Here is a 26,950-nt window from a genome sequence, read left to right as displayed (position 1 = left end):
TTTGCTGAGTAATATTGCATTTTATTTTTATACAGTACAAAATTTTTTACACCTGTTCCAGCTGTAAAAGAGTTTCAATGATTTTCACAAATATGACGTCTTCCTCGGCTAGCAAGTGTTTAGGGGAGACAGATGTAAATAATAATAATAAAATAAAGGCTCATGTCACAAAATAAAAATATTTAAAGATAAAAATGTAATGATTTTGTTGCATATATTAGCATTTTTAAATTTCTTTAAAAGTGTAACTGTAACGACTTAAGATATATGCCTATAAAGATTAGTGCTTGGATGTATCAGACAAAGCGCTTTATGGAGGCCATTTAAGCTGACATTTAAGTGTAATATCATATTTGCTGTAGAGTGCAGGAAGAATTATTTGCATAAAACAAATTCCAGAAAAAAATACATAATGATTGATATTGGTCTATTTAAAAAACTATTTTGCCCTAAATGTTCTCATACAGCGGACCCCCACTTTATTTGTGTTTCTTTATTAGCGGATACATTTTTCTTGGTGCTGATTGGCTGGACCCCTAAAGGCAGGGATGAGGATGACTGTAGGCACAGTGTTAGCCTCTAAGGTAGCGCCAAAATGTTTTCCACTGTGCGCATTAGTGAAGATTTAGGCGTATTTGGTGTTTGAGCTGTTAAAATAGACAATTTTGAGCATTTATAGTTGGCAAACACAGACACGTGCAAATAGCAAGCACACCAGATAGAACATTATGTTAAGCCTGATTCATGCCTGCTAGTCTGTTTTGTTCATGATATCAAAAGGTTATCAAGATTAGCATTTCATAAAAAAACTAAAGCTTTTAGGCCATTTTTCCAGTGAATCTTTTATTTCTCTATTTCTTAGACTTTTTTTATTTTTATGTCTGATCAATATATATGGTTGGATATTTACTGAAGCAATTTGGTTTAAGTGCCTGGTTGTCTTAGGATCCACATAGCCTGAAGACCACCTGGGAATAGATGCCAATAAGGATGTCCGTATAAACCAGGCAACACTTCATGTTAACAAAACGCATCCATTAGGACGTTTGCAGTCTTTTGTATAAGAGACTATCTAATGTTAAGGGCTTTTACTCTGGAGACCTTTTTGTCTGTTCACATATTAAATAGCAGACATAAGTCTGAGTAAATGGTGGCCATGTTTTCATTCCCCATCTTGGCTAAGATCTGACAAACAGTCCTATAAATAATAAATTACAGCAGGAATAAACAAACATTTTTACTTGAGTTTTTCTTTCTGACTCAAATAATCCATATTATGTAGCTATGAGATATACCCCAAGCTTTATTTCAAAGGAACTGACAATTGGGTATTTTGTTTTATGATGTAAATTGCTCTAGAATATATCTAGAAATATTAGTGAATAGTAAAAATAATAAAACTATTATTTACAGCATACAACCTGCAGGTGCTTCTCAGTAATTTAGAAAACCACAGAACGATCCAAATGATTCATTACACAGATTTAGCTTCTTAGAAAATGTTCATATTACATAATAGTGCTAATAAAAGCTCATTTTATGTTACGGTCAGCACCACCCATGTACATGTTCAAAAATATAGTACCAAAAATGGTTTGTTTTGTCAACATATGGTTTCTGTTTGTTTAATTAGACTCCTGCAAGTAATGCAAGTAACTACTTATCATTTATTTTAATATGCACTTCTAAATTAACTCCAAACGTACAGTAAAAAATCAACACAATAGAATTAGCCTTTTCTGGTTATCTTGATGTTTCTCTCTTTCTCTTTTTTTTTAAGACTTTGGCCCCCACCTTCCCCTTCTAAACCTCTTCAAGGCAGAGTGGTGAAACATGCATTCAGAGACCTTGGGAATTCACACACATCTGTGCCTTTTCTTTTGCACACATGGTTAAACACATTGTGCAGATACAGATCAGAGAACGAAGCGTTTAACAAACAACCGACACCAGGCGTTTGAGTTCAACCGTTTCAATTTTGGCACAAGGAGCATTACAGCATTAAGCTTTATTGATATTTAGACAACGTTTTATAGCGTCTGAGCTTCAGTTCCACTACAGGTACTGAGAGACTATTAGGAGTTGCTACAGTGGGAGGGAAAAAAAAAAAAGTGTGTTACTTGAGGCGTTGCAGCGAGAATCTCACTGCAATAATAAAAAAAAAAAAAGATAAAAAAAAATCCTAGATTTGTTTCACAAAAGAAAGCAATTGATTTAAATGTCAGGGTGCATCTCGCCCCTCCCCCTGTTCGGCTTTATTGGATATTGTCGCCGAGATTGTGTGCGGCGAGTGTTCCTAGGAGACTCAGTCAAGCTTGGAGATCCTTGCAGAAGGCTGGCGTAAGGGACTGTGGGAGGAAGGGAGACATGGTGCTAACATCAATAATTCACACAGCGATTGCTAGGGAAACAGGATGTGAAGGTATACAAGTAAGACCGATGCGAAAAAATGAGCCGCTGCAACATCATGCAAATGAATCAAATCCAAGCTCTGCCAACCATTTGCAAAGCCTTTCTACTACAGCGTGAATGCATTGAGGCCATCAGAATGTCTAATGATTACATTGATTTCTATGAAGCCGTTTTCCCCACTTGAGTCCCGCAAGAAGAGATTTTAATTTACTGGTGGTGCCGAGGCTCCTGGCGTTATAAACCTCACGGTCTGGAGAGGAATAGAAAGGCGCAGCTCGGCTGAAAGAGCACCGGACTATTTCCCAAGTCCGCTTATTAGATTTCCAATCATAGCCTGTGGTGCAGTGGCATTACCACCATAAAACACCTCTTTGCAATGTAGCCATCTGGGCAGAAATTGCTAGTGCTCAGTGGAAACTTAAGTGTTTCCCTAACATTGATTTCTGTTGAGATGGGAGTGAGAGAAATGGAGTTTAGACTATTATTAAAACAGAGGCACAGAGGAATTCATACGAAGTGCACACATTAGCTGCAGCTTCTGCAGCCGCCACCACAGGTGCTGAGTGGGCTTTATGAAGCATTCCCTGTTGTGTTTTTGGCTGTTCATTTTCACCGCCAGGAGCTGGTCCCTGTTATGGATATAGGCTTAATCCATTATTCCGCTGATTGCCAACGTGATTTCTGTGACACCCTTCCCCAGGCTTGGGTCAATTACAAATCAAGCCTACAAACGCATTGGTTATTTATGGAGAGTCCGTGATCAGATGAAGAGCAATAAGTCGGATGATTACCTTTTCGATAACCGGCATATCTGATTAACACCCGATTCAATATTGTGGTGATGAAAGCGAGATTTCTTATATTTTTTTTTATTTTATTTCATAGTGTAACATTAGATTACCTTTATCTGACATTCGGTGCAGCAGTGTCTGGCTGCTTTTTCATCTCATCCCCACTCCCTCGTGGTCCTCTCCCTCCCCTCCAGCCCCGCCACAATTTTCTCATTAGTGATTTAGAGCAGAGTTTCCATTTCCAGCCTATTGACTGTGCCGTTGGAAGCGGAGAGCCCATTACATAAGTTGCTCCCACTAATTGTTTCCAGTCATAATGAAGTTCCTTACAGTGGAGGACCGGTACTTAAGGAGCATAAGGTCATTGGCACATACAGTGAATTGCTGTGAGTACAACACATCTAATGTTTCCTCACAGTCCCTCACCTCGTGATTCTGTTGTTGTGTTCTTGCGTTGGTGAAAGATTTTAGCAGCCGTCCGTGGTTGTATTAATTAAACATACATTCGCTCAGCAAAGCCAAATTTAATTAGTTTTTTTTTTCCTTTCTTACATTTCTGTCTGTAGCCCAGATCCAACAGGGGAAGTATGTAATATCGATGCAGGATGTTTGTTAGAGCCCAAAGCTCAGAGTCGATGATTAGATTAGAGTCGGCCTGCGTGACACGAGTTCCATTTTCTGTCCGTCCTATTAGAGGAGTTAAAGTATTACCAGTCAATCACAGCCTTTTTCTTGCTCCGGACGGCTTCTCCTCAACTCCAAAAAGAAAATAGCCCAGCGTATCATTAATCGTACATCTGTCTGTATTTATGAACAGCCAGTTGTTTATTACCATGTCCCCAAATTTAGATTTTTATCCCGTGTGTGGCATCGGAACAACTGCACACTTTTTTTAATTAGGGATATCCTGATTAAGATTTCTTTTCTCTCCCTGATGGCGTTCCGAGTCATTTAAGATTAGGCATTTGCCTGTAATGATTCCTATTCTGAAGCTACAATGAATAAAATCAATGTAATCGCTGCCAATTTAGATTTTCTTCCAACTAGAGTTGTCAAAGTTATCAATATAATCCATACTTTTTTTTTGACACTGGTGGCCTTTATTGATGGTTACCAAACAGGAAATGGGAGGAGAGCAGAAAAGACATTCAGCAAAGGTCTCCAGGTCAAGAATCAAATCCAAGATGGGAGCATTGAGAAGTATTGCTGCTAGAGTTGGGGCACCCACTCTGCAGCTAACACAGGCAACATCCCATAAAAAGTATATTTAAAATTCTCCTTTGTGTGAAAATAATTTGAAAACAGTTAAGTAAATTGCAATACAGTTTTTGCAGCAGTGCTGCAGACGTCCACATGCTTGGCCCCTCCTCTCCATTGGTGAGGTTCCCCCAGCATGACAATCAAACGTTTTACATTTGAAACTTCTGTAAAACAGAAAGCACATCTGGAAGAGAGCAACATTACTTAGTCAAATAACAAACTAACTACTTCTGGCATTCTGAGTATCCAGAAGACAACGCTGCGAGGAGATCCTTTTAAGTCCACCTCTATGGATCCGGCTTGTTTTTCTAGCACGTCCCCTGGTGGCTCGTTTGTTTTGAGAGCTGGAAAATGTGGAGGTTAAGTAAACTCCTTAAACTTGCTCAATCCTGAACAGTTTTTGCTTGTGGGGAAGGCGCATCATTCCGCAGGAAGAGACCACGGTCATCAGGGAATACCATTTCACGTTTGAATGGTCCTCAGCTTTGGCAGCACAATATGCTACAGAGTGCAATGCTCTGTATTCTGACACCTTTGTGCCACAAACACCATTACCTTCTGCAGCACTTTGAGTCGCTTGTCCGTTGAACAAGACCACACAGTCACAGTGATGCTGTCACTGGTTCTGCACGGTTACTTGGACCATTTTGATACATACATTGTAACCCAGGAAAATCTAAAGGTTTTTGAGGAGTTCTGACCCAGACATCTACCCATCATCCATCTTATCCATGGACCATAATAAACTTACTAAAAATTTTCTCAGTGTCTCCTCAGCTTATGAAATGCTTCGACTTCGAGGCCCAAATTCTTATGTGCTGCCTAATTTATCCTGTCAGTGGTCATAATGTTGCGCCTGGTTGGTGTAGAGCCAACATCAGCTAACATGATGATGATGTTACTACAGTGGTGCCAAGGTATTCCTCAGCAACAGTGTGCTAATATTTTAAATAAGCAATGACAAGATCAATGCACTGTGAAAATTTTTTAATTTAGAAGTAGTTTAGCGTGACTTCACATAAAGCATGAAGTTAATTGATTTTTTTTAAGGATTACACAGAGCTGCAAATCAAGATGGACAAAAATACAGCCAGTCTTTTTCAGAGCTCTTAGAGATGAGTTTAGATTTAATTATATTTTTTTATGTTCTATTGCGATTACTTGTTAAATCCTATTAATTCACACATTTAAATTTGATTTTTTGCTAACAAAGGATTATTCCTGTTTTATTACCAAATATACCACCAATGTGTGTAAATTCATGCTGACACATCCTGTTGTTATGGGTGCTCTCATAATTTTTTTGCTTTATTTTAGTGGACACCAACGTGTAGGAGGTCGTTAAGCAGCAGTCCTCGCCACAGAGAGGGTCTTGAATGAACAATAACTGCAATTTGAATTACCAACATTAAGCCTTTTAAAATGGCAGTAAGAGCAGAATGATGTACTTGGTTGTACATCTCTGGTTTTTCAGAAAATATCTGAATAAATACTCTTAGCCATCTTTAGATTTGGTAGTATAGGAAAATATTCCTGCTGGAATCAGGTTTAGCACCTTATTCAAAAATGCGGGCGGGCAACACATAGACGATCAATCCTCCATTTAGCAGCGTTACACTGGAGCCCAGCAAGCCCTCGTACAGTACACTGTCTTTTCATTTGACATGCATGAGTGCCACATGATCAACCACTTACAACATTAGCCTCTGTGTTGTTTCAAACACAAAGCCGCTGCAGTGTGAAATGGAGAGGAATGACACAGGTAGGAGGCAGAGTTCTGACTAAAATGACTCTTAAACATGGCAAAACACACTTGGCTCAAGTCAGCTGTTAAGTATAAGCTTATTCTACTTTATCTTATTGTGGGTAATGAATCTCCACCACAGAGCTCAGGGTGTAACCTGCTTCATTATTGATGCACTCTCTCTCTCGCCACTACATTTGCCCACGCGGAGCAAGACATGTCATATGACTATTGATATATGATTGAAATCATACACCATGTTATGGTCTAAGGACCTCATAATATTATAATGCATATATCAGCATGCCATTTCTAATCTCAGCATGGCCACAGGCTGGAAGCTGGCAAGCCGCAGTGCTCCGCTTAGAAGATGCAGTGCTTCAACGTCCTTCTGCAGCGATTAAATCCAGCTTTTTGTCTTAGAAATGGACAGGGTCATAGTTTCATCCATCCTGCACCCTCCTCTGGTTCTCTTCATTCCTTCTCCTTCCTTTACATACAGCCTTATCCATTTCTGCAAAAATGATAAAACTGCACTTGCACCCCTGCACGAGTAAATAACCAAGCCGATGAATTATTGATGAACCGCTGGCCCCTCTCCCCCAGAAACCCTTTTCCATTCTTTTATTTAAGGCTCTCAGTTGCAGATTTCCTTGCAGTGTGTGCACCAGTACTTGTGGACGCGTTTTCACGTTTCCTGTGCTCCGCATGTGCACAGAAACTGAAGCCATGACGTGAAGACGTTAACCTCTAGTGCAGGGGTCGGCAACCTTTTCCATTTAAAGAGTCACTTTTGCCTCCGCTGCTACAGAGTGACGCTAACCTAGAGCCACAGAAAACTATTTTATAAACGTATACAACATAAAATGTCTTATGAAAGCGAACAAAATGAAACTAAAAATTATGTCTATTTTCAGATTTTAAACAAAATTAATCCTCACAGAAGAAAAAAATCATTTTCTATAAAAATGGAAAATGAAGAAAGATAGGTAGCATAGCTGAAAGCTACTTATTTTAAAAGTTTGCTATAGATATTTTATGCAGACTTTGTATAAGAACTTACAGAAAAACTAAAACAGCTGTTTATTCTTGCGTCCATAATCAAAAACATTTCCCGTTTGTTTTTGTAGAAGCCATGTGTGTCTTTGGAGCTGCAGGTTGCAGAGTCCAGCTCTAGTCTTTCTCTATCTGTGTATAAAACTTGTATGATTGATTTGAATTGAAATGTGCTGTGAGACATTTTGCCTGCTTATAGATTTCTGCTTCTTTTGCTTTCGTGCTTCACTTAAATGTTTCGAATTTTAATTTTAGACAAATTAGAAGGCGCTTGTCTTGTTACATATGGCATAAAACTAACAAAGCACACCACCAGTCAAGCCTTTGCTGCGGATGTGGTGACCTTGGGTTGCCTTGACAACTTCCCTAAACAATAAAACTATAATTTCTGCTAAACACCAGAAAATATTGAAGGAGAATATCTGGCCATCAGTCATTGTGACCTTAAGCTCAAAGTCACACAGGTTATTCAGTAACTTGATTCCATTCATTTCAGCTCATATAAGTACTTTATTCATCCCAAAGGCAAATTTTAATACTCATACTTGTTCTCAATTTAAATCTGATGAAGATGTGTCGAGCCATCCATGTTCAAACCTTTACGATGTTACTGAAATAGGATTTGCAGCAACGTAATAGACCCCTCAAACACTTTATGGCAGTCATTGTTTCCAAAGGGTGATGCAACCAGTTAGGTTTAAGAGAATTTACTTTCTCACATAGGATTCTGTTGGTTTGGATAGATTAATCCTTTAATTAATAAAACTCATTTAAAATTTTTGGGGAGGCTGTAGTCCTGAACTCGATTCTCGTTATCAGACCATTTGCTGCGTGTCTTCCCTTCTTTCTCCTCCCAATTTTGTGTCAATTTACGGTTACATAATGCCACCAGAGCCTAGAAAAAAAAAAACTGACACCAAAGCAAAACCCAAAAAATCTGAGGGTATGTACTTTTTTACAGCCCTGTAACTGTGATTAAAAAAAACTTCTATCGTAGTTTTCCAGAATACAAAGATTTTAATTGAAGTTTGTTTTGCACTGTTACTCACTTTGACTGTTAACAGGAAGCCAAGATTAACTTTAGTTTTGGCTCCACTTAGTGCTTTCCCTTTGTGCACAAATGCTTTGATGGCAAATAATTTGCCAGTTTTGCAGAATGCAGTGTTAAAATGCTGGCTTTTTGGCTTTAAGCATCATTTACAGATAAAGTAGTTTTGACAGGATGTTTTGGAGGCTTTTTGCAGCCTCGTCTTATGCGTGTGCACCCTTTCACTGGAAGCAGAACTGAACAAAAATAGAGGGCAGCATGCTGAGAAAGATGATCAAAAAGCTGATGCAAATGCTGACTGTAATTTAGGACGATGAAAGAGCAGCATTGTGTTGAGTAATTCTCTGAGGCTGATATCAGTGCGGGCCGTTTTGCTCGCCTGGTGATGCAACTGCAGAACTGTTTCAGCAACATCTTTACACTCTCTAGCATATGTGCATGGAGAATCACGTGGACTGCTCACTGTACATCCTATGGATTCAAGATGTTGCCCTCTGTTTATGTAACTTTTATATGTTGAATTGTGTTGATAAATCCATTCAAAAAATTAGCTTTTATAGATTAATCAAGCAACGTGTAGACTCCAGAATGTATTTTGATTGGGTTTTTTACAGGCTGTTGTGGACTCTGATGTCAGTGCTCTGAAATTTTTCTGCTGGTGTTTCTGCCACTTCTTAACTTGCTTTATGGTGATAAATTTTCCAAAGCCTTACTATGTTCTGGATTGTGATCCAGAAACCCAAATCGGTTTAAAAGACAAATTCAGAGTAAAGAGTTGGAAGTTTGTTCAGTTTCGCATGGGATAAATTTAATAAGCATCTTACTTTACTGTCTGGAACCGGGTTGTTTGCTCACTCAGAACTGAATTGGACTTCAGTGAATGGAGTTACCGAAGACCCATTCTTTACCGCAGCTAGAGCAAATCTTAGCAGACAGACAGTCGTTGGTTCTGGCCAGCAAGGTTCCTGTAAGGTTGGAAAGGTCTTGGGTCGGTCCATTTTCGACGATTTCTCACTCTTGATTCAAAAGTCAAACTATTATCAGGCCAAAAAGGGTCATGATTTGTATGGTTATGGTGGTGAGGATGAACGCTGAGACCCAGATGATGTTTTAATAAGGAGAAGCTCAAAACAGTCCAATGCAGGCGGCCTGGCAGAGAGAATAGCACACAGCTAATTACCGGTAGCAACCGATAGAGGACTGAAAAACGAGAGCTGACGCCGACACAGGACTTAACCAGTTCTACTGTGACGACAGACAGACTGACGCTGACAAAGACGAGGACCCGACAAAAGACAGAGACAACAGGTGGACTTAAATACACACGGGGGTAATCAGGTAACTAGACACACCTGGGACTCAATCAACGGGGAAGACGCAGAAACAGCAGAGACTCAGGACAGAAACTGAACACAGAAAAACCGTAAAATAAATACACAGAAACACGGATCATGACAACAAAAAGTTAACTTGCTGAGTTAAGCTTGAGCTTCTCCCAGACATTTCACATCTTTTGATGCAACACAATAACGGCACACGCTAGACTGGAGCCAGGAGATTATGAGCAAGAGTGAATGTGTAACTGTGGGAGTCTGGTCGGGGCGTTTGCAAGGTACTGAAAGAAACCAGTAAAAAGTGTATGAAAGTCGAGATCTGAAGCATTAGTATGCACTAGAGGCATATGCTTTGATGCATAAACGAGGACGATGTGATTCCTTCACTTTTTGCTTGATTCTCAGCTGCTGCCTCCACCAACGAGCACAAGACTTAGTTTTTCTTTTATGGTAATTTTTTTAGTGACATTTAATTGATACTTAAATTAAAGTTTACACCAATGAGTTTTTAAGCATAACGAGGGAATAATAATGAATAATTCAGCAGGTCAGACCTAAAGAAAATCGGTATTGGCCAGCAAAAGAATGATAGGTGCATCGTTATCCTCGTGGTGTCGCAAACACAAAAGCTGCAGTTATTCAGATTAACAAACGTGGAGCAGAAGCTCACGGCATCAGAAATCCTTTTCTACCTGAATTTGACAAAGCCTGTCCAGACAGAGACTGCAAACAGAGCAATAAGAGGAAAGAAGGAAAGCTTGTGCTTCTTGCTAACATTATAATAATCTCACACTGGATATGTTAAAGTAGCCGCTCTGCATCCTTATCATATTCTCCTCATATCAACTTGTGGCATTTAGGACGCAGCTTAAATATCATCTTTAGGCTCTGCTAAAGACTGTGTGACATCATCAGCTCAATTGTTGCCAGGATACTAACCTAACACCCAGTGCAATCATGGTGATCTCGAGGGATATGAGCCCCACCTCTCTGTCGCTTTGCTGCACTTCCAGCTTCTCAGCAGTTTGTCAGCTGCTTCCACTTGAGAAGATAAAACACTGGACCTGTTCCATTATATATTACAGAGACAAACAGCTATTACTTCCTTTCTCCATTAGAATACGACATGATTTAGCAGAAACTGGTAGAAAGACAGTGGAAGCTTAAGACGGGATGCTTAGAGGCAAATGACTGATACACAATCTAAGAAACACAGCAACAGAGCGTGATGAACTACATAAATGTAGTACTTTAGAAATCGTCACGAACAGAACCTTCAAGGAGGGAAGCATAGCGAAGAGTTTCTAGAGAGATCTTCAGTCAAAGACAAATAGTTGCAGAGACTAAACTGGAGACATTTAACTTGTATCTGCCTCAGGGTCCAGTTGTATTCTGCAATGACTTTTAAACTTCAGGATTTTGACATTTTTTGTATCTTTTGTAGGGTGATGCTTTATAAACACATATATATGCTATATATGCAGCATTTGATGTGTAGGCTCAGTTTTCTGCTGGCTTAATTACTGCTGTAGTGAATGGATATGGAAAATGATCTTGAAATGTCTTATTGAACTTTACAATTCAACAAGATATTACATTTGGCCATATGAAGAGCCACCACGATCTAAGCATTTTTATATGTAATATTAACTTATTTACTATATAAACTTGATTTTCAGTATTTTATGTTTATGCTGAAGCATAAATGGGTTTTAGTACATTGCTGTATCTCCAGTTAAGAATGTTTTGTTTTTTTATTTATTTATGATTTATATTGTCCAACAGGATTAAAGGCATTAAGCCATTTGTTTAAATTAATCTCATTAGTTATTAATACTTGTTTCAGTTTGAAATGTAATTATTAATTTGTGATAATTTTCCAAATTGTACACATTATTTTGTCTATATTTCCTGACCTGTCTACTGTTCTTCTAAAGGCAGATGGCTGCAACATATTTTATCTAAAAGATTGCTGAAAACAAATGGATGCTACAGTTTTTTTTTTTTTTGAAAACAGTTTATTTTAAACTCCACAATCATGCACTATTTTGTGTCGGTCTGCTGCATAAACACCTAATAAAATCCATTTGAAAAAGTTCAAATGACATTAATATGTTTGCCTGACACAGTAATGGTTGACTCCGCTGCACTTCTCTATTGTGGGAAGAATAATGTTGAACAAACTGCTTAAGATGATGGATATTATCTAAGAAAGTAAAGATCTTTACTGCAACAACCACTATAATGAATCCTTTATGATTAAATCAATGCATAAACTAGCTTTTCACATTATACAATTTAAGTTCTGTGATTTTTTTTTTTTTTTCACTTAATTTTTAAAGCTTTCTTAAGAGTGTGGTCACTGTGTAGCAAATGTTTTCCCCAGGCTAAAAGAACGTTTTTACAATTAAATAAACTGAACCATTTTCTCTTAGTTGGTATTTTTCTCTTGATTAAGCTTTGCTGGAATTAGGAACAAATTTATTTAAACTTATCTCAAAACGGCAACGATGGAGTACTCCAGGGCTATAATAATATCTCTACGTTTGTGGTATTCATATTCGTAATTGAATTTTCCTTCTCTACCAATAATGCATTTCAGAGTAATGCATAGCGACAGCATTTGAAATTCATTATCTCCACGATAAACACATTTTTATTTTTTGCATACATATTAAACTATTGTGCACCAAACGGCGCGCTGCCTACCCGAGGTCCTCTCTGCGCTTTGCTTCATTTGCATGTTGCCTGGTATTTGTTTTAGCCTGAGAGAGCGTTGACGTGGGATAATGCGATGCACATGAAGACAGACACCCTCACGCCTGGCAGCTCCTCCGTATCCATCCGTCTGTCATGTTAACAACTTTAAATGCTGGCGCTTAGAATCTCTTTCATGAAGGGTAAAGAGTCCTGTGCTGGTTCCCCCGTGGTGCTGTGGCTGAGAGCGGTGAACCAGAATGTCTGTTTAATTATTTAAAATATCAGCGAATTAAATCACTTTTTTTTATTATTTTTTTTAATGTAGCTTTTGATTTGGATTGGCTCGTCCTGTAACGTATTGGCCTTTATGCCCTGCAGACTGCCTTGTGCTGCAGCATTTTGATTAGTCATTAAGTTTTATTACTCTGATAATTTATTCAAACTTCTGCTTCTGCACACTGACAGAATATTCCTCTTCACATGTGCTCTGAGCAGCTCATTTATCATTTTCCTTTCACTTCCTTTCATTTCTTTTCATTTCCCACTCTGTCACAAACTCCCATAGTTTCTGGCTTCCTGTAACTTCCTGGAGGTGTGTTTGCCACCAGGTTCACACACTGTGTTTTTGTCTTTTCAGTTCTCTTCCACTTGTTCATTTCAAGCCGCTTCTCACCTTCCTCCCCTTTTCCACTCATTGTTCCTCATCTGAATGTCTTGGCTACCTTTCCCTTCATCCTCCTGCTCTTTTACCAGCTGGTATAAAAATAAACAGTGGGTGGTGAAGGGGGAGGGGGATGTTTGGCAACGCGGCTCTGTTTTAGTAGCTTGTAGACAGCGCAGCGCTGCCTGCCTCTCCAGATGCTCCGAATCACGCCGTCCGCGCTCCCCTTGCTTGTTCAGACCGCTCGCAGCTGCCACTGAAAGGCTGGGACTTCGCAGACGCTCGGTCGGCATTTCTTGCACAAAATTATGCTGCATTACTGCCGTTTCAGCACACAAGGCTCCTGCTCAGCACACTCTTTTAAAGGCTGCACTTGACACATTTGAATGAGATAATGAATGAAGCAAAAGTAGGAGCACAGATGGGGCCTTTAATGTTTCAGTGCTTCACAAACACGACTCAGTCTCTAAAAACGCAGATAAGTTGCAAAGGATCCTCTCACTTTGACGTTTGTTCAACCATATGGTCCTTACTTTGGGTCCAGAGAGAGCTCCTTTGAGGGAGGGGGCGGGTCAGTTTAGCACACCAATTAATCCTGCCACTCATCAGGAACTTTATGGTGGATTTTACTGTGCGCTAATTGGTCTTTAGCAGTGACAGTGCCAAGGAAACATGGTGAACTGTAGCATTAGCATGTCACGGTGTTGGACAGAATAGAAGTTGCTAATGCAGTCTTTTCAGCAGCGGGAGAGGCGTGCTGTCAATACCGTCTCAGCCGATTCTATTAAATTTATTCATTCATACTTTCTTCTTTACAAATTTCCTCTTTCCCGGGTGCCTTTCTTCATCCCCTTCTCCTCCGCCCTCTCTTTTATTGTCACCCAGCCAGCCCTCTGGCTGTGCGCCTCACAGTTGCCATGGTAATGATATAGTTTCTCATCTCTGTAATGTGATGTCTTATTAGCTTTCATTGGGACGTGTGTCACTGTTTTATTTCACGCATCATTTGGTGAGTCTTGCGGTGGAAGTTGAAGTGAGCAGCGAGCGCGTGCCGAAACGACGACGGCACGCAATGTGTGAGCGAGGGCCTGGGAGGAGAGGAGGGAGACAAAACCGGGCGAGGGGAGAGTGAGGGAGATATGTGGGGCAGCGCCTCTCTAGCTGCGTTACAGTTTTATTCCTGGTTCGCGCTACAAAGAGAAGATAAGTTGCGGTATGAGTCGGACTGTGAAAGGCGTCGTCGTCCCAGGAGATCTCTGCACGTCTCTCTGTGCTCTCTGAGGCTGGATTTTCAGGGAGGGGTTTTCAGCTGTTACCCAGCAGGAGGCACTGTGTGTGCTTTCAAGCTTCCACTCAGAGACCACTGTCGTCGTAATGCAGTGCTTTTTCTATCTTCTTGTGTCTTGAAAGGCTTCTTTGACCATGTTTCAGATGATGTAGAATACAGATTTTTTTTTTTTTTGGGCGGGAGGTGGAGGGGTTCAGAAGTCAGTGTGGCAGATCCGCTATAAAGTGCATTGAAAGAGTATTTCCTAAGTCCCTTTGAACCTTTTTTTTTTTTTTTTTTTTTTTACATTTTGTCACAAACAACTACAGATTTCGATGTATTTCATAGAAAACGTATGTAGTAGACCGACAGAGTAGTGAAGTGGAAACAAAAGAATGAATGGTTTTGGAAATAAAAATCTGAAAGGGGAAAGTGTGTGTTGAAAGCCCCCGGTTCAATACAACAGCAACAGCTTTGCACATCTACAAACATCCAGTTTTACACGTTGCATTATTGGGAAAACACTCCCAAGCTTTAATTTAGGTCTGAACTTTAGCAGATCATCATAACTTGTCTCGAAAGTTAAGACCTTTGTTGTTAGAAAACGGATTAATTTGCCTCTAGTGTTGGTGCTATTTGCAAAGAAAAGGGAAAACGTCATACCAGAAAAAGAACATATTTTGCTCCATCATTTAATCACTGATACTGTGTTTCTTATTGAAAAATAGATATTTTATAGCATGAGTGCCAGTATTTTAAAGTGGTACAATCAGAAATGTTTATAAGTTGTTTATATCAACTTTACTACGTTCTACATGCACACAGCCAGATTGGATGCAACATTCTGAGAGAATGATCTTATTTCTTTTGACAAGAGAACTTGGAAAATCTGGCCTCCGCCATTAATTATGGTCATGGGGTTTTTGTCACAGATTTCTGTCACATCTAGAGTTCTACTTTAAATCAATAATACATATTTAAGTTTGAATCTACAACATGACAAAAGTTGCATGAATACTTTTGCATGGCAAAGTAATAAAGTGTTCCATGTTTGTTGCTTTTCTAAATTTGCACAGACTGACAGCTGAAGCTTGATAATCCCTTGCATTTGCAGGGAAGGTCTGTGTATTTGTTGAGATGGGCACTTATATGTTGCCATTGTGCTCTGTGTTTACTTCCCCGCTCTCTCTCTCTTTTTTCTCCTCTGTGTACATTTATAAACCATGCTTTGAATGCGTGTGATAGAAAGCTTTGGGAAGGGTGCTGCGATCGATAGTTGATCAATATTAGCCCAGATGCTACTGTCAAACACATCAATAGAGTTTCTCCAACGGTACTTTGTATCCCTCAGTGTATATTAGCTGCCTTATGTCAGCCCGAAGGGCTTCAAAAATGACCTTTTGTGCTTCATCTGTCCCTTCTGTGCAGATGTGACCCACCGACAGTGGCTTTGTTTTAAGATGTGGCAGTGGTGACCTGTACGATTGTGAATATTGAACCATCTATTGAGATGGTAATCCCACGTCAGCGGTTGCCCTGATTTGCACAGAATTGCTCCATTTGGTGAATTTTTTTTCCTCTCCTTTTATTCATACAAAAGTGGGTCCTGAGTGTTAAATAAAGGGAGCTCATGACACCATTTGGTTTCAATAAATCCAGTCTATATTGTAAAGAATACGTCAACAGTGTGGGATAATTCAGCCCATGTTTGAAAAGTCCATATATTATGGTTTTTATGTTTGTTTAATTTTAAGGGTGGTCTAAATGCCAAAAAAAGCACAGAATATGTTTTGTTCTGTGTGTTTTGAGAATTAGAAAAAAGGTTTCATTTATTTCAAACAATGTCCTAAAGAACATGTCAGATTTTTGGGTGAACTAGACATGATCATATCCAGTCCAGACTCATTAAACACTGTAAAAGAGCCCTTTTTAAAAATTTTTTTAAGCTATTAGGAAGCTTTGAAGCAAATGCCAACATTTTTTAAGTTTTAAATTAGCCATGGTGTTAACTAATATTAACAACACAAAATGGTGATAATGCATTTCTCCGTTTTATTCAGTCAAAAATGACTGCAGTGTTTTTGCACATTGCTATTGTATAGTTTGTTGGACTAGTTTAATAAGATAGAAACTGTCAAATGTGCTAATGAACAGTTTGTACTTGTTACTTTACATGAGTTTTTATGCTAAGCGGCCATATTGGATCTTCAGCTTGTCTTTGGAAAGTCAGTGGTCTTTCCAATGTGCGACTCTGACTTCAGGGTTTCTAAACCTCTGCGTTTCCATTAGTCATGTCCATCTACTCAAAATAACAACTGAATAGCTACTTCCTTCATTATTTCAAAATAAGAGTCTCATACATAGATGGTGTCAAGTTTAAAACTTACCCATTCACGATAGCAGCTAACATTACATGCTGATATTTAATAGATCGTCTCATGCTTGATAAGACGAGCATAAGACGTACGGCACAAGATTGTGTCACAACTATCGTGATAACGGAAATTGATATGAAAAATTTAAGTTTTCTGTTGCAGGTGCTAAAGCTGGCTTTCTATCACACCACTTTTATTGCAAAAATAATTTGAAACATTCACTTATCAATGTTGAACCAAACATAAAGATTAATTTGATGACGTGCACGAGAACGGTCGGGGAAAATAAACTCGAGCGTCTCGTCTTCCCAGCTCGTCTTTCCAGTTGAGTATCTGAACAAATGTCTCAATGACGGTAAAGTCTATCACCAAAAGGAATCACTTCACCTTTTCAACTTTGTGCATCTTCCCAAGAATCACAACAGAAGGTATAATTTACAGCATCTCGACCCACCAGCCAGCTGTGACGAAGAACCGCTTTGAAGTTTCCTTCGAGTGTCTCCTAATAACGCTCTTAGAAACCTTCTTTCGGCTCCGTCTGTGAGGACGCAGGTGACAGAAATATTAATGCCTACCACATGTGTTTTTGATCAGACCCAAAACACACAAAAAAGGTTAAACCTGTCTGTGCAGCGCCGCGTGAGCCAGGTGAAGGCTTGAGTCTCTGCTCTGGAGGTGTGCTCCTTTTTTGATGTATCCTCAGCAGGCTCATTGAGGAGGGATGATGTGCTTTGGATGGCATCTGTTGTGTTTCCTTCTCCTCCGGGCTCCAAGCCAGGCATGTGTTTGTCAGACGCCAGCGCTGCTAAGATGGAGGCTTCTAATATGTCTTGACATGCGCTCTGCTCACTCCTCCTCACCGGACCATTTGTAGTATTTTGAGACGTCGACAGGTTATAATTTGGATCTATGGTCATCACAGTACAAATTAAATGTTGCCATACTCAATGAATCATATTTAAGATTTTTTTTGTTTTTTTTGTTTTCCAATTTCACAGCCAAAGACCTTATCAGCAGAACTACATCATTTGGGTTATTATGTTTTTTTATTCAAAAGATATTTTAGAAATTGACTTTTATAAATGTAAAAATATTTTGATAATATTGGCTGTGATATTGCAAATTTGAGTTTCTTCAAGAATCCATAAAGACCTTCTGGTTTTTTTTTATGTTACTGTAAATTCATAAAACTTCATTCTTTGGCATTTTCTAAGACATCTGACACTTTCATGTAACAGCTAAAGAAATAGAGTAAACTAAAATATATAAAAAAAATAGCAATATGAAAAGCAAGTTCACTAGTAAGCCATCATTTACAAGTCCAAAGATATATTTTTTGTTAAAAAACCAAAACAAAACAACTGAAAATGTATACCAAATAGAAGAAGAACTAACTCAACAACAAGCTTTTGTTTCTACACGTCGCAGGATTTTGTGGAGTTTGTTACACATCTCAGGAGCTTGAACACTATTTCTTCCTTTAGGTTCGTTTCTACCAAGTTAGTCTCCTGCGACACTGAGAGCTTTAGATGTTCATGCCTGATAAGTAACTCTAACTCTGGAAACTTTTCTGAAAGACGATGAACTGTTTTGGGCCGAGTACTCAGACTCAGACAGTACTCAAGCAGCTAGATTTTTATTTTTTTACAGATTGGTAAAAGCACCACGACAATATGTGTGTGTGTGTGTGTGTGTGTGTATGTATGTATGTATATCAGTGATTCTTGAGAATAGGGACAAAACAGGTCCTATGGATAAAGCACCAAATTTGAATAAAATATACACAAAATATTTTTTTTTCTAATATCTGACTAAACTAACCTGGGTCATGTGAGCACAACAATGTATATTTTTCTCGTGTTTGCTGAATATTTTTTTATTTTAAACATGGTAGTCGGTGGATGATGCCTGTAAAATCCCTTGTCCAGGAGCAGAATTCAACACATTATAACAATTAATGTTTAAAATTAAAATTAATGAATTTTTAAAACAATTAAAGAAATACTAAAATTATATATTATGACAATTAAGTATAAGTAGTCATATAAATAATTATAAAAGTATCGATAAATTGAATTAAAAATAATTTTTATATATTTTCCAACTCCGTTGAAATTTGTCCCTAGTTTTTGTCAACACCGTCAGACATGAAAAGAATGTAAAAAAAAAAATCAGGCATTATTGGGGGGCACCAGAACTTCTGAGGACCCCATAACGTCATCTTTTCTCTTCCTTTGCTAAGAGGGCTAGTTAGCTTTGGTTAGCTTATGTTATTCTTTAGTTTTTTCTTCTGATCCATAACTGACAATTTACAAAACTTTGATGAAATTTTGTGAAATAAAAGCTTAATTTTAGTATACTGTAAAGATTTCATGGACCTGATGAGCTACAATATGGCCTTCTTCAGAATAATATCATATAAATTGAGGTAGTTTGGCATTTTGTCAGCTCCGTCAGATGTCAACTCCATCAGAGTTTTTGTGATTCTTTCAGTGAAATTGTTATCAAATCTCACTTAATTGTGCAACTAATTCATTTTAATGTATTTTACATGAATTGCATTACTTCACATGTATCAAGTTTTTCATTTTACTCACTAGTTTGTCACCACCTTCAGTTCTGTGTCAACTCCGTCATGCACTGTCAACTCCGTCAGATGGACATTTTGTTGTTTTTTGTTTTAAATAATATTTATTTTGTTTCTTGAGAAGCATTTGTCTGTAAAATGAGTAAAAATATCACTAATGGGATATTTTAAAAATCATTTTATATTTATTTTTGTCAGATGGTGATGACAAAGTTCTGGGTCAGGTCTCTTAAAAATGTAATTTTTTTTTTAAAATTGCAACTGGGAGCCTGCACCATATCAGCTTTACATTTCCTAAACATTATTTGTCATATTTGCATACATAAGGTTGAGAAATAATTAAAAAAAAATATGGGAAAATTAAAATCCATTTTGTCCCTATTCTCAAGAATCACTGATGTATATGTGTGTATATATGTATAAAAAAGTACATTTTGACATGTGGTGACACTTATTTAAGGGTATTTAGGGTTTGAAAAAAAACAAAACAAGAAAAACAAGAACGTCCTGGATTCAAATCCAGGTTGGGACCTTCATCATCTGCAAAGCCTGCTAGTTGTTATGCATCCAGATGAATGACTTCACAAAAGCAAAAAAGACAAGTTTTTCCGAGCAAAAACAACTCCAGTGAGTTATTTAGAGGACAGAAATTATAAGCATCAAACCTAAAACCAAATCTGTACACCTTGTACTAGGGTTGACACCTTTCAGAAATCAAAATAAGGGACGACCCCCCACGATGCGTGTCCCCCGACTCTCATGGGGTGGATCGTCCGTTGCAGTGATAGACATTCTTTTATGGCGGTGTTTTTTGTCTTTAAGAAGTGATCCATAGAGCAATCATTCATGCATCGTTGGTTAGAGTACCCCAAAATTGTACGCCAATCAGAGTAGTATACTTTAAATATGCTTAATTAAGCCAGTGTAAAAAGTATTTAGTAAACCACTGAGTAACTGATCATAACACCTGATTTAATATTCAAAATGTGTCCTCAGACAACTAAAAGTATAAAAGTTATGTGAACATTCTGATATTTTACAGAGTATTACCAAAATATTTATATAAATAAGGAGTTGGATTTGGAGGCTGGTTCTAGACCAGATTTACCACAAGGGCCAGGTTAGTCAGTGTTTTTTCATGGCAACACTTGAAAAAGAATAAAACGAAAAACAAAACAGAGCAATATTTCATCATTTGATATAATAAGTAAGCCAAAGAGCCACTTTGTCTCCAGATTCCAGACTCCAACTTTTACAAAGTAAACTTGCCAGCTCCTTAAAATCTTACATTTAAATGTTAAACAATTTAAATAGTTTAATTTATGTGTGCTGAAAACATTAAATCAAATTTAGTGGCATTGATAATCTCAATAAACAAATACTACATTTAAATATCTGTGGTCAGTGTTAAAATATCAGCATTTATGGGGCCCCTAGGGGCCTTCTGGAGCCACTGACTTATTTTGGATTAAACAGAAGTGCAAATAATTTATATTCATTTTAATTGTATTTTTTGATGAGTTGTTTTTAAGACTATATTGTGGATTTAAATAGCATTTCACTGACGCTGTTTTCCTGTAACATATAATTACCGAGTAATATTTTTATTTTTCCTGTCTACTTAGCATGTTTAATACAAAAACACGGTGGACCACCTCAGCGCCCCGACCACCTTAGCAAGTTTTCTGGGGGAAACCCTGCTGTATTACTGCTGTATTATAAATGGACCCAAGTGCACCAGGTGAGAGACATGAAAAAACGAATAATCAAACTTACAAAAATGGAGAAAAAAAATCCAGGGAACAAATAAAATGAAAAACAAAGGCAAACTGGAGACACGGAAAGATCACAAGGAAACCAGGGAGAAATGAGAAAAGTGACGAGATGAACCAGCAACTAACGACTAACAATGAGGTGCTTAAATACTGGAGAGGTTGTGAACTTGACAAAAGACCTGGGATGATCAATCAATCCATTTTCTTACACCACTGTCCCTAGTGGGGTCAGGAGAGGTGCTGGTGCCTATCTCTAGCAGGAGGCGGGGTACACCCTGGACACGTCGCCAGCAACACAGAGACAGACAGGACAAAACAACCATGCATGCACACATCCATACCTAAGAATGGGTTTACAGAAATCAATTAACCCAACAGTCATGCTTTTGGACTTTGGGAGGAAGCCGGAGTACCCGGAGAGAACCTATGCATGCATTGGGAGAACATGTAAACTCCATGCAGAAAGACCTGGGGCTGGGAATTGAAGCCAGGACCTTCTTGCTGCAAGGCAACAGGGCTACCAAGTGCACCACTGTGCAGGACCTGGGCTGATGAGCAGGTGTGAGTGGAGGGAGTGGAAGCCGACTGTGAAGGGATAGAGAAAGTGGCAAAGGAAAGGGGGGTAGATTACACAAGGGGAAACAACCAATATACAAACACAAAGGAGTAAGGAGACTAAAGGAACCTAATTAAACTAAAATAAAGGAAAATAACTAGAAACAAGAAATAAACATAATTAGAATTACCAATGAAGAACAGATGTGGTTTTCCACAGAAACGGAATTAAATGGAAACAACTAAGGAACACCAAAAGAATCTGAGGAGGATGCTGGCGAACAGCAGCCTTGAAGGGTGCTGGAAGCGGAGCAAGTATCATGGTGGACGTTGGCGGCAGAGCGGGAACCTTGGGGATGCTGGAGATGTGTCCCATCCTGACCGAGCTTCTGAACCTTGTAGCAGGTCCTGTCGACCTCCCAGCCGACCTCCTGAGCCTGGCTGGGAGGCCGATGGGACCTGCGACACTGGCAGTCGAGCAAATACCTGCCGGCGGCAGAGCAGGAACCGGAAGTCCAATGGGACCCAAGACAAGATTCCGGAGGCCGACAGGACACGCAACAAAACCCTGGGAGACCAACAAGACTCACCACGAAGCCCTGGAAGTCAGTCGGGAAACCGACAGGACTCACCACGAAGCCCTGGAAGTCAGTCGGGAAACCGACAGGACTCACCACGAAGCCCTGGAAGTCAGTCGGGAAACCGACAGGACTCACCACGAAGCCCTGGAAGTCAGTCGGGAAACCGACAGGACTCACCACGAAGCCCTGGAAGTCAGTCGGGAAACCGACAGGACTCACCACGAAGCCCTGGAAGTCAGTCGGGAAACCGACAGGACTCACCACGAAGCCCTGGAAGTCAGTCGGGAAACCGACAGGACTCACCACGAAGCCCTGGAAGTCAGTCGGGAAACCGACAGGACTCACCACGAAGCCCTGGAAGTCAGTCGGGAAACCGACAGGACTCACCACGAAGCCCTGGAAGTCAGTCGGGAAACCGACAGGACTCACCACGAAGCCCTGGAAGTCAGTCGGGAAACCGACAGGACTCACCACGAAGCCCTGGAAGTCAGTCGGGAAACCGACAGGACTCACCACGAAGCCCTGGAAGTCAGTCGGGAAACCGACAGGACTCACCACGAAGCCCTGGAAGTCAGTCGGGAAACCGACAGGACTCACAACGAAGCTCTGGAAGTCAGTCGGGAAACCGACAGGACTCACCACGAAGCCCTGGAAGTCAGTCGGGAAACCGACAGGACTCACCACGAAGCTCTGGAAGTCAGTCGGGAAACCGACAGGACTCACCACGAAGCCCTGGAAGTCAGTCGGGAAACCGACAGGACTCACCACGAAGCTCTGGAAGTCAGTCGGGAAACCGACAGGACTCACCACGAAGCCCTGGAAGTCAGTCGGGAAACCGACAGGACTCACAACAAATCTCTGGAGATCAGCCCCCAAGTGTGAAGCTCCCCTGACACCGCAGTCCTGCTGTCCTCAAAGCTTTTCTGCCACCGACAATCAAGCATAAAGTGTGGAGGCCTCATGACACTTCTTTATTTAGAAGTATCATAGTTCAATCCAGTACCTGAGATTGTCAGTTTTGTACATTTTCACCAGTGTATTGGAGAAGCCTCTGACCGCACGTCTGAAAACAGATGGCTGCTCCTCTGGCTGGTCTGAAACCGACTCTGGCTGGTCTGAAACCGAGTCTGGCTGGTCTGAAACTGACTGGCTGTCTTCATGGGTTTCCTCTTCAGATGGCTGCTGGTTCTGCTGCTCCTGTCTGTTCCTCAGCCTATGATTCAGCTTTTTCACTTGAAGCTCCAGGTCAGTGTTTATACGCTCCAAGACGGTTTTTTCCTGCTCAAAGGTGATGCTTCTCTGCTGCAGGATGACCTTCAGGGAGTTGTTTTCCTCCTCCAAGATGTTGTTTGCCTGGCTGAGGTAGTTGTTTTCCTCCGCCAGTTGGGTGTGCATCCGCTCCAAGATGGTGTTGTTCCGCCCCAGGGTGGTGTTGTTCCGCTCCAGGGTGGTGTTGTTCCGCTCCAGGGCGATGCTTCTCAGCTCCAAGGTGATGCTTCTCTCCTCCAAGGCGGTACTTCTCTGCTCCAGGGTGGCGTTCTCCCGCTCCAGGGCAGCATTTGTCAGCTCCAAGGCGGCCTTTAATTGCTCCAAGATGGTGTTTCTCTCTTCCAAGGCAGTGTTTCTCTGTTCCAGGGCCGTCTTCTCCTGGTCCAGGGTGGCGTTTGTCAGCTCAAAGGCAGCATTCTCCAGCTCTAGGTCGGTGTTTTTCTGCTCCAGAGAAGTGCTTACCAGCTTCAGGGTGGCATTCTCCTCCTCCAGGGTGGTGTTTTTCTTTTCCACAGTAATCCATTTCTTCTCCAGGGTGGTGTTCTCCCGCTCCAGAGTGGCATTATCCTGCTCCAGGGCAGCATTTGTCAGCTCCAAGGCAGTCTTTATTTGCTCCAAGGTGGTGTTTCTCTGCTCTAAGGCAGTGTTTCTCTCTTCCAGGGCGGTACTTTTCTGTTCCAGGTCGGTCTTCTCCTGCTCCAGGGTGGCGTTTGTCAGCTCAAAGGCAGCATTCTCCAGCTCTAGGGTGGTGTTTCTCTGCTCCAGAGAATTCCTTACCATCTTCAGGGTGGCATTCTCCTTCAGTGTGGTGTTTTTCTTTTCCACAGTAATCCATTTCTGCTCCAGGGCGGTGTTCTCCCGCTCCAGAGCGGCATTATCCTGCTCCAGGGCAGCATTTGTCAGCTCCAAGGCGGTCTTTATTTGCTCCAAGGTGGTGTTTCTCTGCTCTAAGGCAGTGTTTCTCTCTTCCAGGGCGGTACTTCTCTGTTCCAGGTCGGTCTTCTCCTGCTCCAGTGTGGCGTTTGTCAGCTCAAAGGCAGCATTGAGCTGCTCTAGGTCGGTGTTTTTCTGCTCCAGAGCAGTGCTTTCCAGCTTCAGGGTAGCGTTCTCCTCCTCCAGGGTGGTGTTTTTATTTTCCACAGTAATCCATTTTTGCTCCAGGCTGGCGTTCTCCATCTTCAGGGAAGCATTCTCCTGCTCTAGGTCGATGTTTTTCTGCTCCAAGGCAGTATTTTCCTGTCCCAGGGTGGTGCATTTCTGCTGCAGGGTGGTGTTTATCTGCTCCAGGGTGGTATTTTTCTGCTGCAGGGTGGCGTTTTTCTGCTCCATGGTGGTGTTTTTCTGCCTCAGGACAGTGCATTTCTGCTCCAGGACAGCGCTCATCTGCTCCAAGGACGTCTTTTCCTTCTCCAGGGCGGTGGTTTTCTGCTCCAGGATAGCATTTGCTTTGATCAGAGTCGCTCTCTCAACTGACATCCTACTGACTTCTTTCAAGATGTCTTCGAGCTTCTGTGTATGTTTATACAACGTTTGTTGTGGTGCCTCCTTCTGGGAATCAGAAGATGACCCCAGACTGCTCTGACTCATTGTTATTCTTTGTCTAGCCAGATCCAAAAGCTGCTCGATGTTATATTTTTTTGTCTGTTAGAATTTGCCTTTGTATCTTGAAAAGGTTTCGCATTGAATCTCTTCTTGGGAGACAATCCTTCTACTTGCTCTCAATACTCTTTGTGACATCAATTTGTGTGATGTCACAAAATGATGTCACAACCTCAGCAGAACAACTAGAAAACTGCTGAAGTTTGAATAAAAACAAACTTTATGGCTGAATGTTAGTCTATGGGCCAGAGGCCAAAATTTGACATTTTTGTCCATTTCAGGGTGGCAAAGTCTATCGATATTTTTTGAAAAGATACATATATCTAGTTAATATTTTGGTATGATAGCCCTTCCAAAATGGTAGCTGAGTCATAGTTATCAGCTCATGAAGTACTAACCCCTTTGGAAAAATTCTGCTTCTTGAGACTGGTGTATGTCTGGTTTAGGCTCATGGTATGGGCATTTGTCAAAGGTCTATAATATGGTATGTGGCATCTTCTTAAAGGGGACACTCTTGGCTTTCATTTAAACCAGGTTTTGAGTCTCTCTGACCAACACAGAGGTCACTAGAGCTCGTTAAACCAAAAATAATACACATTTTCCACACCTTTTGACCAAACTAGATGCATTTCTTTTATCCCAGTGGTATCCAGGGACATCAGGGACACATCTGTACTTAGCTTCACCCATCTTCTCATTAAATCTGACTCCAGCTTTTCAACTGAAGTTAAAAAAAAACTTAAAATGGTTGAACTTTATTTATTTTGGAGCATCATAGTTAGGTAGGGTGATAACAAATATAAATGCAACACTTTCCTGAACTTTGCAAGATTTGTGAAATTTGTGTATTCTTATACTTCAACTGTTGCATCTATCTTAAGGAAAGCTAATAAAATGTAGAAACAGTAAGTACTGGATTCGTTAGGACAGGTTTATAGGAACTGTTTGATGTAGAAAAATCAGGCATATTTGAAATAAAATTCCTCATTTACATTTATTGTTTACTCTATAGCGCCCTCCAGAGGCCTTTTTTCACCTCCTTCACCATCCTGGTCTAAGGTAATGCTCAGGTTCTCGACTGTTCATATTTGCAGGTTTATCTCATGATCCCTTGGTGACTTGTACCCAATTACAATGAGCATGAGCTAGCATTAGCATTGCAGCACGGTTCTGAAGCTAATAGCTACTACAGAATGTTCGAAAAGTAGCAATTAGGACTTCTGTTTCCATCGTTGTGGGATTTTATGATCCACCTCCTCCCTGTTCTGCATAATTACTCCGCTCAGTCAGAAACAGCCAATCAGAGCTAGCAGTAATCAGCTAGCCGCCATGCTATCAGGAAGTTTTCATTCAGTAAATCTGGATTGTTTATTGTAATGGAACCTGTTTTTGCCTTTGAATGTTAAGTTTTATACTTGAACTTCTTGGCAATGTTGAGATGTTTTATTTTGGCTCTTTGTATTATTTAGCCTCTTCAGAGCCTTCATATGTTATCAGTCTGTTAAAGATAGTATTATCAATAGCCGTACAATTTGCACAATGCCTCTTTTGTTTAGTTTTCTTCTTGGAAAAAGTTATTAAAAACAAGTTTTTGTCTAAATTAAGGTGAATTCATGGTTCCTTTTTCCATATAATGTAACCGGTAGGGTTTATGATAAAAAAAAAAAAAAATAATTATGTGATCGGTATCGGTGATTGGTATCGGTGATCGGCCCTCATGGGTGATCGGTATCGGCAGGAAAAAACCTGATCGGCACATCTCTATAAATAACCCATCGAATGTAAAAAATGTTTTAAAATGTTATGTGGTATATCGTGAAAGAAAGTATTTTAGATGTGAAGCATTTAGTCACCAATAAATGTAGATCTGAATCTGTTGCTACACTTGGGTTTCTGATATGATCTATGAAAACAATAACTTCAGTTTTTCTTTTTA

General features: G+C 40.1%; 2 protein-coding genes across 2 annotated transcripts in view; one reads left to right on the top strand and one right to left on the bottom strand.

The window, feature by feature from the left end:
- The window catches only part of LOC106915971 (tetratricopeptide repeat protein 28), a 234,346-nt gene that overhangs the window by 34,139 nt on the left and 173,257 nt on the right, over nt 1–26,950 (top strand). The gene's annotated exons all lie outside the window — the stretch shown is intronic.
- On the bottom strand, nt 23,131–25,008 carry LOC148157717 (uncharacterized). Its single transcript, XM_088008429.1, has 4 exons — nt 23,893–25,008; nt 23,641–23,787; nt 23,298–23,397; nt 23,131–23,261 (listed from the first exon to the last, which is right to left on the bottom strand). Exons 1-4 carry the CDS (start codon nt 25,000–25,002, stop codon nt 23,131–23,133), a joined length of 1,488 nt encoding a protein of 495 aa, XP_087864555.1. The 5' UTR covers nt 25,003–25,008.

This window comes from Poecilia mexicana, unplaced genomic scaffold (assembly GCF_051168715.1).
Source record: "Poecilia mexicana isolate PSO_F unplaced genomic scaffold, ASM5116871v1 scaffold_9, whole genome shotgun sequence".
Classification (NCBI taxonomy): domain Eukaryota; kingdom Metazoa; phylum Chordata; class Actinopteri; order Cyprinodontiformes; family Poeciliidae; genus Poecilia; species Poecilia mexicana.
This window is presented reverse-complemented; position numbering and strand designations above follow the sequence as displayed.

What these genes read in the sequence shown, in the direction of transcription:
- LOC148157717 (XM_088008429.1), bottom strand. Translation starts at nt 25,002, where the DNA reads ATGAGTCAGAGCAGTCTGGGGTCATCTTCTGATTCCCAGAAGGAGGCA. An exon ending in CCACCCTGGAGGAGGAGAAT is followed by an intron (nt 23,788 to 23,892) that starts GCCACCCTGAAG and finishes GACCAGGAGAAG; the next exon opens with ACGGCCCTGGAACAGAGAAA. An exon ending in CCGCCTTGGAGGAGAGAAGC is followed by an intron (nt 23,398 to 23,640) that starts ATCACCTTGGAG and finishes GAGCGTATAAAC; the next exon opens with ACTGACCTGGAGCTTCAAGT.